Consider the following 20,562-nt stretch of genomic DNA (forward strand, 5'->3'; position numbering starts at 1 on the left):
GCTCAAGATGGCACAGCTTATGTCATGGCTACAGTCTGGTTATCATGCAGTTAACTTTGTTCCTCTGGTGGCAGTTGTAGTATCTGTAAACAACTCAGGAATGTGCATCAGACACTGACTCCGTGACTCTGTTGTCCTAATCATTAACTGCTCAGTTTTGTACTTGGTGGGCCCTACAGGGTTCTGCTCGGTTCCATTTTGAGTTAATTTCGGTATGTGTTGTGAGGTAGGAATCCAACTTCATTCTTTTGCATATAGATATCCAGTTGTCCCAGCACCATTTTTTGAAAAGACTCTTCTCTTTCTCATTGAATTGTCTTGGCACCCTTGTCAAAAATCAATTGGCTATAAATGTATAGGTGCTACACTAAAGATCTTGTGCCAGAACGTAAGTCAATGAACTACTTCCCTCATAGGTAAAGTCTCACTAGGAAAAGGAGAAAGTCATCTTAGTGAACTGATTGATTTATATCCTGGAGTAAGCTCCTTATCTCCTTGTGGACTGGCTTCTACCTAGAAAATGTTTGTGGAACACATTTTGAGTAGCACTCCTCTAGATCTTTGGTACTTTAAGTGCCACTGCCCAGGAGCACCCCAGGCTCTATCCCAGAGCTACTAGATCAGATCTGTTTTTAAACAGAATCCCCAGGTGATTCAATGCTTATTAAAGTTTGAGCAACCTGCCTCTAGAATCAGACTCTAAATGACTTTAAAGATCTATTCAGTAAGTAGAGGATTAATTAATGAGTAAGACTTGGAAAAGGGAGAATAAATGTGATTGTAGGCAGCATTATATCTGGGGCTTACGTAACAGAAACCCATAAGGGCCCCAGATACGTTGCCTTCGGTAGAAATCCAGGGCCAGTCCAGATCTCAAAGCGTTTCTCTTCACTACTGCACTGGACTTGATATCGTTTTTGTTTGCTTGTGAATTATAAAGAGTTACAAAGGAAATGTAGACTTATAAAGGAGAGTTACAAAGGAAATTTAGAGTTACAAAGGAAATTTTCCTAAAATTTAGGAAATTTTAGAGAAGGCGGGTGGGGCATAGTAAGGCCGAAGACTTTTACAAAGCAACTTTGGGAGAGAGAAACTAATTCCAGGCCTTAGAACTGCTTTCCTTCATCCTTAAATTAAAAGAAGCTGAACTTGGGTTAAAAGTGTCTGTGGAATCATAGTGTGATTCTAGAAGTTGGCAGCAATAGTGCCGAGTCATAAACTCAGAAACCATCGACTATTCGGAGGGTCAAAACAGGTAAATAGACCTCTTTGGAAGCTTACTGTATGCAAATGCAGGCACTGTCGGCATCAGGAATTTGCAGGGATTTGTCACGCGGACGGTCCAAGGAAGGGTGACCTGAGCAAAAGATACATAAGGAAATCAGTTACATACTATACTCATTTTACTATTTTAAGGTGAGTGACATTACTGATGTGCTACTTAGAACGCTATCTTCTTTTTTTTCTTGAACATAAATATAAAGGCTTTTATAGATGTACTTAGGAATTGAGTCCTCTGCTTTCTTAAAAGGCTTTAAGATTCTTAGGTAGGAATTTCCTGCTGCAGGAATTTTGAAGCTCGGGATAGAATACTGTTCTGCGCTACAAGCACCATTAATTAGGACCACAGATAAACTTGAAATGTGTGGTCATCTATAGGATCTGGGTAGAAGGCCTCATTTTCAAATGGTACTATTTGTATGTGTTTGTGAAAAAAGTTTTTCATCACTTCAAGCATTTAACTCTGAAAGTTAATAAGCTAACTACAAACACTTTAAACATCTCTTCAGTAAAGCAGGTCTTCTAATAACATGTTTATCCATGTGGTTTAATGTTAATTTTAAAATAAAGTTTAAAATGACAATACAAGTCTTTAGACTTATCACTGCTTCCATGATTTAATGTAATATAAACTGATCTAATCCATAGTTTAACTGAATATTCCCCACTCCCCTGAAAATCAGAGTTTGATTTATACGCATCATGTAGACTTTTATCTCAATTCTCCAAATAATACTTGTAGCCGAGGGCATCAGAGCATCTTACTTATATCCTGCCTTTTCCTGAGTAAACCGATAGTAACTGAGTTGCCTCCATGCGGGTTCCATCCCAGACCTCTACGTCCATTCATCCTGTTCTGTAAGCCTGGGGCTGGTCTTTTAACTAAAGCCAGGGAAAGCTTGGACATCCTTTGGCATGTTGCTGCTGAGAAGTGCTGTCACACTGCCCATGAATGTGAGTCTATCTCAGCTTGTAGTAAGATTTTCTCTTGACCTTTTCTACATTTCACAGCCATTCAAACAGATCTTCTCTATCAGTTCTAAACCAGTGACATCCTAAAATCAGAGACGTCGCTGTGTCATCAAGTTGTTAAAAGTCAAATGCCATCATCTCCCTCCAAAGAGGCGGTCTTTTCTGCTTGGACATATCTCAGGATCTCTGCAGAAGACACAGTGAACAGGAATTTGGGCGTGGACTGATCAGCCAGCACCTTGGCAGAGTGTTCTAGGATGCCATCTGCAGATGTTAATTATCCAGTTTGGGTCCTCTAATAGCTCTTGACCTCCTCTTGGCTCTATCAGTTGCTTCTGATTTTCCTTCCAGATCCTTATTATTCCTCTTGGGATGAGGCAAACTCAGAGGCAACATTGCTGATTTCTTTTTCAAACAGCTAAATGTAGAACCATTAGTCTTTCATTCCTTCTTGTGGACATTTGGAGGACATGATCTGCTGCTGCATTTTGTTTCAAAGAAATTCTCTCCACTTCTTCCTACTTCTAGGACTGTGTAAATGGAAACAAATTCTAGAAGAGCTGATAAGACTGAAAAGCAGAAGGATAGTCCTCTAAAACATGAGCCCTGAAATCACTTTCTGTTTAGAGAAACTTGAATTCTAGAGGCTGCTTTTCTGCCTCATCATCTCCCTTGTCTATTATCCAAAACAGTTGCTCTAAGCCTTTTATTTCTCTCATCAAGCTTCTTTCTCATTCCCTAACAGTTTGAAGATGATCTTGTACTCTACCAAAAACAGAACAGTAGATCTGAACTTCCTCAAATTCCCTTTTTTTTACCCCAGCCTTAAACCAATGTGCATGCCCATCCTTATTTCCTTCCTGCTTGCCAGGAAAGAAATGTCTCTGAAAGATCAGTCCCTTTAACAGTGCTCCTAATCCCTTCCCTTTTCTACCTGCAGGACTTTGTTCGCTCGGTTATCCTCATCCTCTCCTGTATCTTAAAGCACCTTTTTGTCCTGGCTCCTTTCACTCTCCAGTGCTCAATCCTCTCCCATCCTAAAAATTCTTTCCCTCAGTTCAGTGCTGCTCCTCTTTTTAAGCTCAAAATGTCCTGAAAGAATCACCTGTAGCCACTGGCTCTACGTATTCTACTCCCATTCTTCGCAAGTCCAGCTCCGTTCTTACTTCACTTTATTCCTTTTACCAAACTGTTCTTGCCTAGATCTCCAGCGACTTCCCAGTCGCCAGTAGAAGCAATCACGTCTTTACCTTTGGTCTACCTTTCTGAGGCAATAGTCATTCTTAATCCTTCACTCAGAGGAAAGTTCTAAGGAATTTTAACTTGGATGCTCAGAGTTCAGGTGTGTTGGTTTGATACTGTGAGGCTTCCTCTTGTTTGGGTATGTACTTTCAGATTAAAAGAGACCATATCACTTTGAACAGCTGAAGCTCCAGTTATTGTGGCGGTGGTTCAAGTTGCCACATTTGTATGCTGACTCTTACAGAACCAGGTTTCCCACCTCCTTCCTCCCATTTCTTTTATTAAACATAGTAAAACAATTTATTAAAACTAGTTAAAAAATAAAACCTTGGGACTTCCCTGGTGACGCAGTGGTTGAGAATCCGCCTGCCAATGCAGGGGACACGGGTTCAAGCCCTGGTCCGGGAAGATCCCACATGCTGCGGAGCAACTAAGCCCACGAGCCACAACTACTGAGCCCACGTGCCACAACTACTGAGCCTGTGCTCTAGAGCCCATGAGCCAAAACAACTGAACCCGCGTGCCACAACTACTGAGCCCATGCGCTCTAGGGCCCATGTGCTGCAACTGCTGAGCCCGCGTGCTACAACTACCGAAGCCCGCGCACCTAGAGCCCGTGCTCCGCAACAAGAGAAGCCACCACAATGAGAAGCCCGTGCACCGCAGCAAAGAGTTGCCCCTGCTTGCTGCAACTAGAGAAAGCCCGCACGCAGCAACAAAGCCAAACGCAGCCAAAAATAAATAAATAAATAAATTTATTAAAAAGATAAAATAAAACCTTACTTTGTGCATAAATCCCATTACCCAACTTGCTCAGTTTTTGCTCACTAATGACCTTAGATTTTGAACATCATCGTTACAAAGATTTGCCTCTATGGATGTTGAAATAACCAGACCGAGGGATGAGGCAACTTCCAGTGTCTAAATGGGTCCTGACACATGGGAGGTGCTCAGTATGTATTTGTTGGAAAATTAATTCCACAAGCAGCTCTGAGAGATGCAGTTCCAACCGGAGAGCTGGAAACATAACCCATCTTATATCCCAGTTGGTTGGCTTGAGAGGCTTAATTGTGAGCAAAATGCTTAGGTCTGGATGCCATTGTAGTCCCTTCAAAACTTTAAAAAGCGGTTATTCTTTTCATATATTTCCTAGAGGGAGAAAAACAGTATGAATAGTTTAAAAGTCAAGTTGAGTTCACTTGTGTTCCTACAACCAGGAAAAAAATCAGTTTCATTTTTCTGAATTAAAAATTCACATATTTAAATAGTTCATGCTGTCGCTCTCCTGTTAGCCCCTCTGCAGTGTTTCCGGAGATGGGAGTCTTTGCTTCTGGTTTATATGGAATGTTGATGCCGTGAGCAAGTAGGCACCATGTGTGCATTTGGTTCTAGAATTTAGTTCAGGAGAGCGTTGTGGTTTAGAAGGGTTGCAGAATTGCTACTGAAGAGCTGACCGTGAATCTCAGAGACCCGCGGAAACCTGCTCTTGACCCTGCTCCTTAGGCTTGTCTCTTATCACTGTTAGTGCTGTCTCTGTGTATTTAAGTTATCTGGGCTAATGGAAAAGCCTGGCTCATCCTATCTCTACTGGTGTCTGTAACTGATAATTTATTTCTCAACTCTTCTTTACAGAGGGACCTGTCGGGGCACAAGAACATCGTGGGTTACATTGACTCCAGTATCAACAATGTGAGTAGCGGTGACGTGTGGGAAGTGCTCATTCTGATGGACTTCTGCAGGGGTAAGTACATGCGCCATACCTGAAGCTCTCATTTCTCTAACACTTTGATTGTCAAGGGTGTGGGGTCATTTCAGTTAAGGTGCACTGTACCCTAACGTATGTTGTTCCGGTTTTAAAGATTGGAAAACAAAGAGGCTAAAAGATACAGAGCCTTCTGTCACTTCTTGGTTATTCTTACAATGGCGAGTATCAGTGGCACAAATAATTCAGAGTGGTAGATAATACAAAACTCTACTTTTGTTAGGTTTGGGAAGGTTTGGTGCTTATATATGAATGCGAATGTATGAGAATGAGAATGTATGCGTTCTTCGTGATGCTTTAAAACAAATGATGAAGGCACATAATAAAGACCCAACTCCAGATGGACTAAGGGAACAATTCAGCCTCCCTCACTCATGTGTTCTCTTCTCCACCCACACCACCATCCTTGCATTAGGGGGTAAAAGAATCCTTTTCGTCTAATGGAAATGACCCTGCTCTTCTTGCTGGAGATCTGTGATCGCCAGGAAGGCTACATTCAAATGATGCTGCCATTAACAGTAGAGTCAAGTAGTTGAAAGCTCGGAGTTTCAAGTAGTATTTATCTTGGGAAACCCAGGCTGTAGCATGAATTTATTCCGAGTTGACTGCATTTCATACAGCTATTGTTTGGAGGTTTGGCTTTTTTGGTCTAAGCAGCTGTCACTTACATTCTTGGGTCATTGTCTCACTGTTTGGTGCCCAGTTTTGTAATCACCCTTAGTTCCACTAACACGTTCCTTGCCTTTACAGATATTGTCCATAAATTAAATATGTTAGTAATGCTTAAAATGTGATGTTAACCAATAATTTCAGCCTTCGCTGTAACAGCGGTTAACCTGATTTTGTAAAATACTACCACATTTGAACTTGAGAGTTTGTCTCCTCCTGCTCCTTCCTTTTTGGACAGTAAAATGTTTAGAGACGAGGCAGTAGGAGAGTCCAGGGAGCTGGATAATTTTCTAAGCGAGGTCGTCAGTCTTTCGGTCCTGGAGATTAAATGTTGGTGTAGCATTTCTGCAGACCAGGCAGCAAGCAGTAAAGCCAGAGAGACCAAGCTGTTTCTAAAATACAGACTATCAAACTGCCTTCTTCCTCCTCCTGGGGTCTATTGTGCAATCTGATTCCTACTAAAAGATACAGCAGATTGAACCTGTGGCCTCGTCCAGTGCACAACAGGGACAGTATAACCAGGCAACTAGAGCCAGGACCATATTGTCAGTTCTGCTACTAATCTTGAAGACAGAATGAGGGCAGCTCACATCTGGGCTGCTTTATATAATGAAGAAACTGTTTTGACGTCGTAGAAAACAAGTCCCAGCCTGGGAATCAAGATACCGGGGTTTAGTCCTGGCTCAGCCAGTGATGGGCCGAGTCCAGGTTGCTCCTCTGTGGACAGCCTTTCATTCTCGTGGATAAGTGATGGGTCTGAATGTTTATAACCTTTCCTCTGCTCTGCACCTCTCTCAGGAGGCCAGGTGGTCAACCTGATGAACCAGCGCCTGCAAACAGGTTTTACAGAGAATGAAGTACTCCAGATATTTTGTGACACCTGTGAAGCTGTTGCCCGCCTGCATCAGTGCAAAACTCCTATTATCCACCGTGACCTGAAGGTAACAGATCACCATTAAGTGCATTCATTAAGTGCATTCTTATGGAGTATTTTCTGTCTGCCCCAGGAATGGGGTAGATGTTATGGGGATGTGAGAAAAGCGTAAGGCATGGTACCAGATTCTAAGCTTACGTTCTGCTTGGGGAGAGAAAGTACGAAGAAAAAAAATAAATAGCAGAACAGTACAGTACAATACAGCTATCAATTTTATTAAGTAGCTTTCAGAAATTCTTTATAGGCTTCCCTGGTGGCACAGTGGTTAAGAATCCACCTGCCAATGAAGGGGACACAGGTTCGAGCCCTGGTCCGGGAAGATCCCACATGCCACGGAGCAAATAAGCCCGTGCGCCACAACTACTGAGCCTATGCTCTAGAGCCCGTGAGCCACAACTACTGAGCCTGCGTGCTGCAACTAATGAAGCCCACGCGTCTAGAGCCCGTGCTCCACAACAAGAGAAGGCACCACAATGAGAAGCCTGAGCACCGCAACAAAGAGTAGCCCCTGCTCGCTGCAACTAGAGAAAGCCCGCGCGCAGCAACGAAGACCCAACGGCAGCCAAATAAATAAATAAATAAATAAATAAAACAAATTAAAAAAGAAAAAAGAAATTCTTTATAATCATCAAATGCCTGAACACATCTTTTTTGTTTTTCCTGCTAAACTCCCAAATTCACTTTTCCAGGGTCAGAAAAAGTAATATGCTAATTTGAAATTTATAAAACAGTGGTGCTTGATCTTTAAAGTCTATTTCATACTTTGTAAAATCCATTAATTGGTGATTTTAAAAATTTGTCCTACTAATTACCATCCCCTTGCACCGGGCCTTTCGTACTGTAGTCACTTGACAATGTTGGTTGAATGGAATTGGCACCCAGTTAGGATTCACTAGCATCTCTGGAGCACTGACCGTGTGCCAGGTATTCTATTAGACACTTTATGTGCACTGTCTCTTGGGAGGGAGACATTCTTCTTTGCATTTTATGGTTGGGGAAACTCAGGAGCTGAGAGGCTATATGATTTGACTAAGGTCATATAACTAGGAAGGAACAGTACCAGAATTTGAATCCAGCTCTTCTGATTCTAAGTTACAATTTCTTTTCATTATACTTACGTTTCGAGAAGCATGCTTTGTGGCTAATATTTGCATCACTGTCCCCTAGTGTGCTTGTTAAATGCAGGCTACTGGGTTCCCCACTGAATCTTTTGGGCTATAATTTTTGTGATGGTGCCAGGGAAGCCCAGGAGTTTTTATCTTAGGCACCCCAGGTGGTTTTTGTATATTCTAAAGTTTGAGGATCATAGCCACATACTAGCATTTCTGTTCTGAGGGTGTTTTTTCGTTTATTTGTTTGTTTCTTTAATTAAGATACCATAAAATTCACTCTTTTAAAATGTACAATTTGGTGGATTTTAGTATATTTACAAGGCTGTGCAACCGTAACCACTGTCTAATTCCAGAAAATTTCATCATCCGCCCAAAAAACCTTGTATTCATTAGGAGTCACTCCTCATTCTCCCCTTGTCCCAGCCCCTGGCAACCACTAATCTACTTTCTGTTGCTTATTCTGGACATTTCATCTAAATGGGCTTGTATATTATGTGACCTCTTTCACAAGCAGAGTGTTTTCAAGGTTCATCTATGTTGTAGCGTATATCAGTACTTCATTCCTTTTTGTTATAACATTCCATTTTGTGGATATATCACATTTTGTTTATTCAGCAGTTGGTGGGCGTTTGAGTTGTTTCTACTTTGGCTATTATGAATAAGGCTACTATGAACATTCATATACTAGTTTTCATGTGGGCATATGTTTTCAGTTCGCTTGGGTACATACTTAGGAGTGGAATCGCTGGGTCATACGGTAACTCTAATTTTTTGAGGAACTGCCACACCGTTTTCCAAAGTGGCTGCACTATTTTACATCCCACCAGCAACATATGAGGTTTCCAGTTTCTTCACACTAACCTAACACTTATTATTGTCCTATTTTATTTTCCCGCCCTAGTGAGTGTGAAGGCTCCAAAAGCCTTAGACAGCCTTCTGCAGTGTACCTCTGCTCACAGTCAGCCCCTTTTCTGCGTGGAGCGAGGATACATCTCAGTGAATATTATGAGCCTCACGTCGTACGAGTACATAGTTCTGTGGGGACAGTGCAGATACAACATGGTTCCTATGCTCATCACGTTAAAGTACTGGTGAGAGAATGTAAATGAAATATTTGGAATTGAAACCTAAATAAGTGAAATACAAAACTCTATAGAACAGAGTGATGAATGGAAGAGATTCAAGTGGCTTAATATGTGGTCAGATAGTGGCATCTGGCAATGGTGGTTGGAGCCTTCTGGAAAAGTAGGATTTTGAAGGACTGGTGGGATATGGGTGGTCACAGAGAGGATGAAGGGCATTTCAGGCAGAGAGCAGGGCCCGAGAACTGCCGAGAGAAGGGAACAAGAAGGCATTTGAAGATGAGGAGATAGGTGAGGGCTTGGTACCTGGCCAGTTACAGACCAGGCTAGAGTGACTGCAGGCCACTGCTCTAAGAATGTAATGACACTTTATTTTTTTTATTGAAATATAGTTGATTTACAATGTTGTATTAGTTTCAGGTGATGACAGTTTATTTCTGGTTGCCTTAACCATGAGTGCAGTTCTCGGGCGTGTTAGCATGTATTTCAAAATAGGCAGTGGTACCAACATTTTAGGGCCTGCCCTTTCTCCCTGCCACCTGCCTTGGAGAACAGTTCATGTGGGGCAAAGAAAAGGGGGAGAAGGGTGGCCCAGCTGCATCAGCACTGCTTCTGTGACCCGTATGAGCTCAGGTTTCTCCAGAGTCCCGTTCTCCCCCCAGGTCAGATGGGGTTCGATTTCCTATTGGAACTCAGATTCTATAGCACAGTAACTTGTACCGACTGAACTGTAAGCTCCGTGAGTGATGAGCGTCCTCCATGTTGCCAGATGCACAGGGCACATTCCTATCCCTGTCTCGGTCTCCTGCCTGTGGCATTTGCCTCCTCTGTGACTGTCTCTTCCCATGACCCCTGTGCAGCATGTTCTCCCGGGCCCTTCAGGCTCCTTGGTTGCTCCTTTTATCACTTAGCCTCAGAGCCTCAGCTTCCTCGTCTGTAAGGTGGAGACAACAGCGCCAGCCTTGTTAGGGTCAGGGTGAGGCTAAAGGAGAACATGCATGTCAGTGTGCAGGCGCATCCTTGGCGTAGAAAGTCCTGAGCGGGCACCCAGGGAGGTGAGAGCAAGGGAAGAGACCAGGAGGGCCATTGAGCATCCTTGTAGAGAGTGCTACTCCCATGTTAAACAAAATCTTCCTTTATTGTAGCTTTTTTCAACATTTGTTGGATTAAACGAGGCCTAAATGATAATCATTTCATACCTGTAAATAGCACCTGCCCAGTTTACCCATTCCCAGCGTATTAGTGCTGCCGTGAGGTGGTGGAGAAGCGTCACCCATGATGGGAACCTGAGGCACAGAGCACAGTGTCTTGCCTGGGGACACGGTCGGGGGTTGGTCTCAAGCAGCCAGAGCCTAGACTCTTCTTTCACTGCTCTGAACAGCCTGTGAGATGTCTCAGCAGAGAAGCTCAGAGCAAACTGGAATCTGAGGGTAAGGCTGGGGCACAAGCGAGTGGCTGCCACGCTCTCTTCCTCAGCCCCTGCCCTTTGCCCCTCCATCACCCGGGGCTGGGCACACAGTAATTGTGTTCAGTCAGTATTGAAGACCATCGGGTGTGCTGCTGGTTCGCCAGTAGTGGTTCAGGAGACTTTGTTTCCCTTTCTCCTTGACCTTGGAAATAAGGAGTGTAAATAGGGGCCCCTGGGAGGAGGCCTTGATTGTGATTGTTCTCGAGGAGTCCTGTTGCTGTTGATTTTAGTCGTTGACTCCCGGTTGCTTTGCTGAAGCTTTCCCAAATTCCCCAAATCTTACACTCATTGCCCTCTGGATGCTTTTGTTAGCATGTTAGAACCTGTTGACTTCTGCTACTGGGTGCTTGGTGGGCAGTCACGTCGCCTGCTGCACCGCCAGCTTCCTAGGCAGGAGTGAAAAGTCCCCCTGTGCTTCCTGTTGGCCCTGGCTCTGTCATTGCATCACAGGGCCTTGGCCGCTCTGAGCTCCCTGTCACGGCTCGAACCAGCCAGCACAGTCCTAGCAGTAGCCAGAGCCAAGAAGTTCTTCGTTGTCCTCTTGGCCAGAGAACGTGCTGGGGGCTGGTCTCCCGCTTGCTCCCCTGTGAGCGAGGTCTCCCTTGGCGACCAGGCGCCTCGGGAGTAGTCTGTGGGGTACAGGAGGGAGCACAGGCCAGGCCGGCTGTAGGGCCCCGTGTTGAGCCAGTGTCACCCTCTGCGGGGGCCAGCTTGGTCACACGCAGAACTGAGAAAGGGCCCTCTTGCCCTGCCTACCACGTGTGTGGTCTTTCTTGCAAGTTCCAGAGGGGAAATAAGCTGAAAGCGGTCCCTGTCCTTAAGCAGCTTATGTTCTAAAAATAACCATGACAGAAGTTCTTGTCTTTATTGAAAGTCTCTCCTCCCGTACATAGTTTTCACATTTTCATTATTTCCCCCACTGTTTAATTGCCGACTCTCTGAAGAATGATAGAGGTCATTACTGCAGATCATGGGGGGTCGCAGACCTGGGACGGTCACGTAAGCCAGCCCTTTCTTTTTACCAACCGCGAAGCCTCTGCCCAGAAAGGCTGTGACCTGCACAGCGAATTCAGTGATCAAACCAGAACAAAGGCCAAGGTTGTTTACTCTCAGTTTGGTTTCTGTTTGTTTGGTTTTGCTGTATTTTACCATGATGTTTGTCCTAACATTTAAGAAAGGGGAAGAAAGGGTTAAGACTTAATAAGTACACTCTAGATTGAAAAAGTCCTGAATGTCTCCTCAGTTGTCAGAAAAGAGGTGTAGATCTCATGAAGTACAATAGGATGAAGATTCTTGTCCTATTTTTGGAGTCACAGGTTGGAAAACCTGCATGCATCTGATCCTCCACAATTTCCAGTGGTAAAAAATTAAACTCTGTGGCTGAAATGCCTGGATGCCGTATCTGCTTGGAATATTGTCAAGATGAAGAGGTCAGGAGGAGGTGGCTTTCCAGACCTCTTAGCTCAAGCTGTGAGCAGAATTTGGGAGGGACAACTTTAATAACGCTCTTAGGCTGACAGGTTGGGAATAAGGTCAGCAATGTTAAACTCTCAATGAGCTGAAAGGTGGGCGGTTGAAAGTGATGGTAACCAGCGTCAGGCTGACTTCCTGAAGGGCTTGGCCAAAAACGAAGTCACCGTGCAGATTCTCTGAAGCTTCCAGAAGCTGGGGTATGAAGATCCAGTTGGTCCTCGACCTTCCTAAGCTCTTTGGATCCCTCTCGGCCCTGGTCATCTCACAGGTGGACGATGGTACCTGCCTTCATTGTTTCCTTTCTCTCACATCAGTGCAGCAGGGGAGGGTGAAGTCCCAGCTGTGTGGCAGCCTGAGCCCGAATCCCGCCCTCACAGCCTTGTGACCTCAGGCATGTTAGGTAACTGGACTCTGTTCTCTCGTGTGTTAAGAGGGACAGCGGGGCTGTGTAAGAATTTCGTTAAATACTGTAGGTAGAAGTGTACATGGGGCAGGGTTGAGCCTATATTAAGCTCTGTTAGTTGCTGATACCATTGTTGTTTATATCATCCTGCCCCTGTGCCTTCCTGTTCCTAGTTCCACTTATCTAAGTCCTGCACTTCCTCCAAGGCCCAGCATTATCTCGTCTCCTCATTCATAACAGTGCTAGCCCATGATATGTCCGGTCCCATGTTTTCAGTTTTCCGGTGCCCAGGATGGTGCTGCCCCAGCCACAAAGGCCTGCCTCTGTGCCTCAGACACCTCATGTGTGCTCCCACCTCTGCGCCTTTATGCTGGCCGCTCTCTACTGGGAATGCTTGTCCCCCACGTGGTCCATGGCTGCTCCCCTCATCAGGGTGACTGTGCTGTTTATAGTAGCATCCTGCTTTACTTTACATACATTTAATCTGCTGGGCTTTTTTCACAATATTTATCACTACTGGGCAGTTATGCTTATTTTTTTTTTTTTTTTTAAATCATCGACTGGACTCTAAGCTGCATGAGAGGGACTTCCCTGGTGGTCCAGTGGTTAAGACTCTGCGCTTCCACTGCAGGGGACACGGGTTCGATCCCTGGTCAGCAAACTAAGATCCCGCAAGCCCTGCAGCATGGCCAAAAATAAAATAAAATTAAAATTAAAAAATAAAATAAAATAAGGGACCTCCTGGCGGTCCAGTGGTTAAGATTCCATGCTTCTACTGCAGGGGCACAGGTTTGATCCCACATGCCATGCAATGTGGCCAAAAAAAAAAAAACTCCTAAGCTCCACAAGAGGATGAACTTTGATTTGTTCACAGCCTTATTCCCAGAACCAAGAAAAGTACTTGGCACGTAATAGGAGGTAGTAGGAGTTCAAATGTATTTCTTTAATAAAGGAATGATAACAATACCTATCTTACGTGTGTATAGGGAGATTTACAGTTCATTCTCTTACTTGCTTCATAAGAACAGTGCTAGAATTATTATCAGCTTTACTTTACAGATGAGAAACAAGCCCAAAGACGTTGGTCCAAGGCCAGACATCTAAAATAGTCCCTGAGGTCTTCTGAACCCCAGGTGCAGTGTGGTTGCCACATGTCATGCTCTGTGTTAAGTGTTTTGTTGATGATGGTGCTGGCGATGATGCAGGCTCGGAGGTCTTCACTGGTGTTACACAGGGACGGATGGAGAGAGGGCGGAGCTTGCAGCTACTGCTAAAGCGGCTGCTGCCAAGGGATCTCACCTCCGTAATCTCAGCTGATCCTCCCAATAGACTTGCACGGTAACCAAAGCAGGGATTATGGTTCTTCTCTGCATTGATAGTTCTTTGATATTGCTCAGGCTTCCCCTACATTGATATCTCTGGCTCTCTTGTCTATTTTTGTACACACCCTTAATTTTTAACTGGTTTTCCTGTAAATATAGTTTTGTACAGTGTTATCTTTGTGGGAGGGAGGGAGGCCAACTGGGGACCAGGTTAGATATAGTATAATTCCTGAGTTCCTGAGTCAGTCTGGAACTAACCAGAAATACAAACCTAGTGTTTAAGGTGGGGGAGGGGGGAACAAAACCAAAAACCCCGATGTGCATCGTCTTTTATTCTGTCCTTTGTCTACTTAGTTTCCCTCCCTTCCCCAACAGTGATTTTGGTCCCTAGAACTACCTTGTTTGTGTTTTGACATGAATTCGCTTTTCAGTTTTCTAGACTGTACATTCCACCATCCGAAGGAGAGAATCTGATTCAGGAAGGGACTGCACACATACAACAGGAGAAGCGTGGTTGCACGGGCGCCCTGTAGGGTGTATGAGGCCAGCAAGGAAGATTGTTGCTGAAAGACACTGACTGAGGGATTTAGGGGTCCCGTGTGTGTGTGAAATACTGGCCAGGTATTGTAGGGGACACGTGGGCATAATATAATTACAGACCAGAGGCTGGCAGACTTCTCTGCAAAGGGCCAAAGAATAAATATTTTAGGCTTGTCAGCTATATGGGCTCTGTTTCAACTGCTTGACTCTGCTGTTGGAGCTTAAAAACAGCCATAGACTAGAGGGTAAGTAACCAGTGGGCATGGCTTGGTTTGGACCAGAAGGTCTTTGTCAGCCCTTCCTAGCAGTGGTAAGTTCTGTCGATTTTTGTAGGGTGGCCATGGAAAGTTTCACTGAGGAGTTATGGCTTGAGCAAGGCCTTGAAGAATGGCTAGGAGTTGACTAGTGGAGGGAGCAATTGAATAAAAAGACAAACTAGTCAATATGGGGAATGCTTAGGAGACATTGAGCAAATCAGCCTGACTAGTATTTAGACACTTGGTTCCTCATTGACTAGGTTCCTATTATAGGGACATTTCTGAACATAAAGAACTAAGATACCCCTGGCCTTAAGCTTGTATCCAGTACATTGGGTGAGTGTAGTCATCCCTACCAGGGTAGGAGGATGGGGATGGGGGGCTTGAAGTAATTGTTCTGCTTCTAACCTGCTTCCTGCCCTGGCAGAAAGACAATTCCCTGTCCTTCTCTAGAGCTGGATTGCCTAGGCTCACTTCCTTCCTTAATCACTGTGAGCCTCACTTTCTCTGTCTGTATAACAGGGATTATTATTACATTGTTACTATGAGGATTGAATGAGATAATCCATGTAAAGTGCTGAGACGGTAGTACTTGTATTAGTAAAAGCTCAGTAAATGGTAGCAGTTCTTTTTATAACCTCTAAATTCGATTGGAAATATTAGTGTTGCCTTGTTGGAATTATTTTAGATTCCTAAAGTGAGTATACGTTCAGGATAGCTTGACTGTTTCACTTGGTGTACATAGATTAAACTCATGAGCATTATAAAAAGCTGTAGATGGTGGAAATATTTGCCTGACTCAGCCTTGTCTTTGGGGAACAAGTCTTCCCTAAGAATTCTTATTCACAAGAGCATATCCACGCAAGTTTATGGTCATAGTTCACACTGCCTGTGTGGCTAAAAATCCCAAGGTCAAAATTGTAAATTAAAGTGATTATAGGTTATTAGTGCCCCAGGTGTATAAGTGAATTATCTCTGGAAGAATAATAGACTTTAAACTCAGGCCTCCAATGCTTCCCACAGATGAATTCCAAGGAACATGAGTTAACAACAACGACAAAACCCCTCACAACAATACCATGAGTGACACTCAGTAGGAATAAGAAACAATAAACTACAGAGTCAGTTTGCAGCAAAAACTTTAGGTATTGGATTTAGTGGGTACAGACTATAAAATAAACATTTTTATAATATATAATTTTAGAAGAATTAAAAGAAAGTGTAGAAACAAGAGACATCATAGTTGACAAGATATTTTTTAAAGAACTAGTAGTAATAGTAGGGGCCTGGGTATTTGGTGGCTCCTATCTTATTTCTGACAGACTGACACACACACACACGCACGCACACACACACACACACACAGGGTGTTGTATGCATTTCTCTTTTTTAGTTTATTCCATTTAACCAACGTTTTCTCTTCTAAGCACTATGTTAGGCATTGGTAGAGAAGACTACAAATATCTGTGCTTGTCCTTAAGGAGCTTATAGTCTACTCTTACCTTTGTTTTCCAAAGGTGATCAGTCTTTGGAAGGCTGAAGACAAAAGACAATGGAGACTACAGACTTACTGACCTAACAAGATTTTTTGGCTGCCATTTTACTGCCCACGCATAGCCAGGTCTGTCCTCCGGCATACCAGTCAGCTCAATTCACCTATACCAAAAATTAATACATCTTCAGTACAGTAGTGCCCACTGTTTTGGAGTTGTTATTTCTTTGATAGTGTCCTTTGATACCAAGGATTTCACTAGGTTCTGGTCTTCAGAAGCTCCCTCCTACCCAGAACTCCTAACTCACTGCCCAAAGAATTCCTCTATAAAAATATAAGGATGGTACTTTAACAGGAGAACTGTGCATTTGCCCACAGGCCTTTAATCACTTTGAGAAGTAACCAAACTATAACAAATATTTATTAATTCAGAAAATCCTAACCTATTGTAGTAAAGAAATTGATATATGTGTTTATAAGGCCCAAATGAAATCATTGACATCAGGAAGAACAGAGTACTGAAGGAACGTAGGGAAGGAGTGATATTTGTCTGAGTGGGGGCCTGAGGAAAGCTTCAAAGAAGAGGTGGCATTGGAACTGGAGTTTGAAAGATGAATGGGATTTTGATAGCTAGGTAAGGAGTTGGTGATCATCAGAAGCATCTTAGACTGAAAGAAAGGCAGGAATAAAGATACAGAGGCTTAAAAGTATAAGGACTATTTCTGCAGAGCTGAGAAATGTGACTAGAAATCTGGGAAAATGGGACTCTTGCTTCCCCAATGTGGAATTTCCTTTTTTTACCCTATTGCTGTGAACCTTTTTTTGTTCCACTTGGAATGACCCCTGTTGACATACTTAGAGGAGAATAACTTTCCTATGCACGTTAATGAGATTATCAGAAATAAAGTATTTTATTTATGTGTATGCAAACCAAATTTTCAAACACATTACTAAACGATATCTTGGAATGGGCGGCTGGGCGATGTTTTTCAGGTTGAGAATATTCTCTTGCATGACCGAGGCCACTACGTCCTGTGTGACTTTGGAAGTGCTACCAACAAATTCCAGAATCCACAAACTGAAGGAGTCAATGCAGTAGAAGATGAGATTAAGAAGTAAGCTTTTCCTCCTTTCTTGGAATTTTATCCACTATCAGATCAGCCGTTTTACCTTCAGCTTATGATTGAGAAGGTCAGGGTGAGAAGACAATGGTGCTTGTCAGTTGCCCCTCGTCTCAGATCATCATGTTGGCAGTTGGGTTGTTGGATTTTAAGTGGAGGATGGGGAGGGGGTTCATGACCATTGAGCAGTGGAGTAAAATGAAGGAATCTTCCAGCACTTTATCAATGGTCCTGTGGTCATTATACGTAGATCTTTTGATTTACATCACATAGCCCTTAAAAAGGTGCACACACCTTAGAAGTACTGTGATGTTTTTAAGTGGGAGCACAACAGCTGTGACATTACCAGTCAGTCGGTTGTGCTTTTTACTGAAACCTAAATGGCTGTGTATTCCTTCCTGCTCATAAGGAGCTCACCTGCAGTCTAGTGGAATTAATGGTGCATAGGGCTGTTAAAGTCTCTACAGATAGTGAATCACTGACTTCCACAAGAAAAAAAGCGTCTTTAGATTTGTGATTCCAGTAAGAACCTGACCCATTTTCCCCTGTTGTCCAGAGTGTTGGATTTTTCACAAGCACCAGCACTCACTATTACTGCTCATAAATCAGCAGTCTAGAGTGCACACATATCCTGATCCTCTCTCTCCTTTCCTGCTTCACCCCTGGCAACCAAGCCTGGGGCAGGAAGACTTACGGTCCAAGGCCCTGATGGGCACCTAAACCGCAGAGCCCTCTGGGCTCTAGAGACTCAAGCAGCGCCAATCACAAGCTTGGGAACACTAAGACTCTCACTTTGAAGATGAGCTTATCCTTCTCTTTTCTTGAGCCAGAGATAAGAGGAAAACTGTTGCTTCAGCCTTATGCTGGCAACAAAGATCCGTCCACCTCCCAGCCTAGCCAGGGCCCACTTTCTCCTCCTGAGCGTTCCAGCCAGTATTACATCTCTGTGTCGAGCCACATCTAAAGGGATTACTATTTTAAAAAAACAAATCAGCCAAATATACTATCAGACAACAAGGATTTACAGGAGAAGATTTTGTTATTTGAGGAGCAAGAAAAGTTGCTTTTAGAGTTTATTTAACGCCTTAGTGTCTGCGTCCCCACCTGCTCTTAGATTGGAAGGACTGCAGCTAGAGGGCCGTGGGTGTGTGCCAAGGGCAGCTCTTCATTTCACCTGCACTAATATTCCATACTGTCTTCTCCAGGGTGCTCCCAGGGAACTAGACTCTCCTAATATATATATATATATATATATATATATTTTTTTTTAAGTAATTCTGCTACCCCTGGTTTTTAATTATAGCATTGACATATTTAACAAAAAATGAATCTCTTGATTGTAGATACACAACGCTGTCCTATCGAGCACCAGAAATGGTCAACCTGTACAGTGGCAAAATCATCACTACGAAGGCAGACATTTGGGTAGGTGTCAACTAACCTATCCACACCTCAGATGTCAGCAGTCTTGGCCGTAAACTTCCAAGTTTAATGCAGACAGTGCCATAGCAAGAGTGGCCACTGTACCATATCATTGTCTACTTATCCCTCAGGGTTATTCTTGACTCGAGGTGATGAGCCACTGCTTCTTGAAGCATGTCAAAGGAAATTACTTTAGACCTCTGTGAAAGTTATTCAGGTGACCTGCCCATTATTTAGGTGGTTTTCACATATGTGTTACTGGTTCTTAAGAGCAAAACCAGCTGAATACTTGTTCTTTACTGGAGCACAATTTGGTAATGAGGATAGAAATAATATAACTTAGCAGATAAATAGTGATGTTGGGTTCTAAATTCAAGTTTCTAATGGGTTAATTGTACAGAGTGTTTAGATCTGCTGTAAATGTGGATGGTGCCAGTATCTCTCAGCAGACCCATTTGCAGTTATGATAAATAAATCACTAGTAGCAATCTGCTTTTTTTATTTTTTTAGGCTCTTGGATGTTTGTTGTATAAATTATGCTACTTCACTTTGCCATTTGGAGAGAGTCAAGTGGCAATTTGTGATGGAAACTTCACAATTCCTGATAACTCTCGATATTCCCAAGATATGCATTGCCTAATTAGTAAGTATTTCAAGTTTCTAGTTTCACATTTTTATTTCTAATCTCTAGGAATGGATCGGAGGATAAAGGGATTAGATCCCAGGAGTGATGAGTGGGATGCAAAAATAAAGAAATCAGTTGATAACTGTTGGTCACTCAAAGACCATGGTCCTATGGTGTCTAGTTAGAGCGGTGAGTCTTTTTGCCAGAAATCTAAACTTGGTTTCACACCTGGGCTGGCCACCCGAGCAGAAATCTTAACTGGGCTTTGAGCATTACAGTACTGCTCTGTTCTCTTGCGGTCTGTATGAAAGCTGTGGTACCAGAGGAGTCCAGCTGACTCATATCAAGCGATAAGAAATTCATCTTTGCAAAACTGGAAGCAACTCAAATTACAATGATTGCAATGCGTTGCCTGAAGTGAATACATAATTAAGACTGTATAACTCTATGGAACTAGGTTTTTTCCTCTCATTTAGGTTAATCACTGGATTTTGATAAAAAGCATTTAAACTCAATGCTTTAAAATGTTTTTAAGAGTCCCCACTCTTTTGTATCATCACAGTAGGCATATGTACTAATGTTCATTAACCAGATGGCAGAATAAGTAATCTCTGCTCAAACCCCTGTATTGGAATGCTAAAGAAACAGAGATTTTTATTATCTTTTTACTTTGGTCAAGATGTTTAGTATCCACATTTTAACAATCACAGATTGTAAATCCTGAGTAATGCACTTTGGGTCCTAGGTGGGGATACACTTGGAGAAAATAGAAGAAGCAAATGTGGTGCGGAGCATCTGACATTTGTTGAAGGCCTACTTGTACCTCATTTAATTCTTAAAACCCTATATAGCAGGGGTCCCCAACCCCCTGGGCCGCGGACCGGTACCGGTCCATGGCCTCTTAGGAACCCGGCCACACAGCAGGTGAGCGGCGGGCAAGCGAGCGAAGCTTCATCTGCCGCTCTCCGTCGCTCGCATTACAGCCTGAACCATTCCCTGCACCCCGCCCCCCGTCCATGGAAAAGTTGTCTTCCATGAAACCGGTCCCTGGTGCCAAAAAGGCTAGGGACCACTGCTATATAGTAAATATAATTATCCCTATTATACAAATGAGGAAACGGAGCCTCAGAAAGTATAGGTAACGTACCCAAGTTAACATAGTAGTAGCTTTTGAGTGACTACCCATTCCATTATACTAGTTTACACCAGTTTTATCAATCCGCCTCTTCCGTTTATTAATACAAAAGCGGGGGCAGTATTTAAAGGAATGGAATATGGTGTTTAATGGTTGTTGGATGTTTTCAGAGGTAAAGCATTATATTGATATCTGTACTAAAATTGCAGCTATGTAAATGAGATTGCAAGGAAATATGGGAAAATGGCCA

At 43.2% G+C, this 20,562-nt stretch overlaps 1 protein-coding gene across 12 annotated transcripts in view; it reads left to right on the forward strand.

The window, feature by feature from the left end:
- AAK1 (AP2 associated kinase 1) overlaps positions 1-20,562 on the forward strand; it is a 167,723-nt gene that overhangs the window by 80,798 nt on the left and 66,363 nt on the right. For all 12 annotated transcript variants that reach the window (XM_036873744.1, XM_036873746.1, XM_036873745.1 and 9 more), the window contains exons 4-8: positions 5,128-5,236; positions 6,725-6,867; positions 17,003-17,124; positions 18,474-18,555; positions 19,063-19,195. In XM_036873744.1, the coding sequence (XP_036729639.1) occupies positions 5,128-5,236; positions 6,725-6,867; positions 17,003-17,124; positions 18,474-18,555; positions 19,063-19,195 (589 nt within the window). The remainder of the gene's footprint in view (positions 1-5,127; positions 5,237-6,724; positions 6,868-17,002; positions 17,125-18,473; positions 18,556-19,062; positions 19,196-20,562) is intronic.

Source organism: Balaenoptera musculus, chromosome 13, assembly GCF_009873245.2.
Source record: "Balaenoptera musculus isolate JJ_BM4_2016_0621 chromosome 13, mBalMus1.pri.v3, whole genome shotgun sequence".
In the NCBI taxonomy this organism is placed as follows: Eukaryota; Metazoa; Chordata; class Mammalia; order Artiodactyla; family Balaenopteridae; genus Balaenoptera; species Balaenoptera musculus.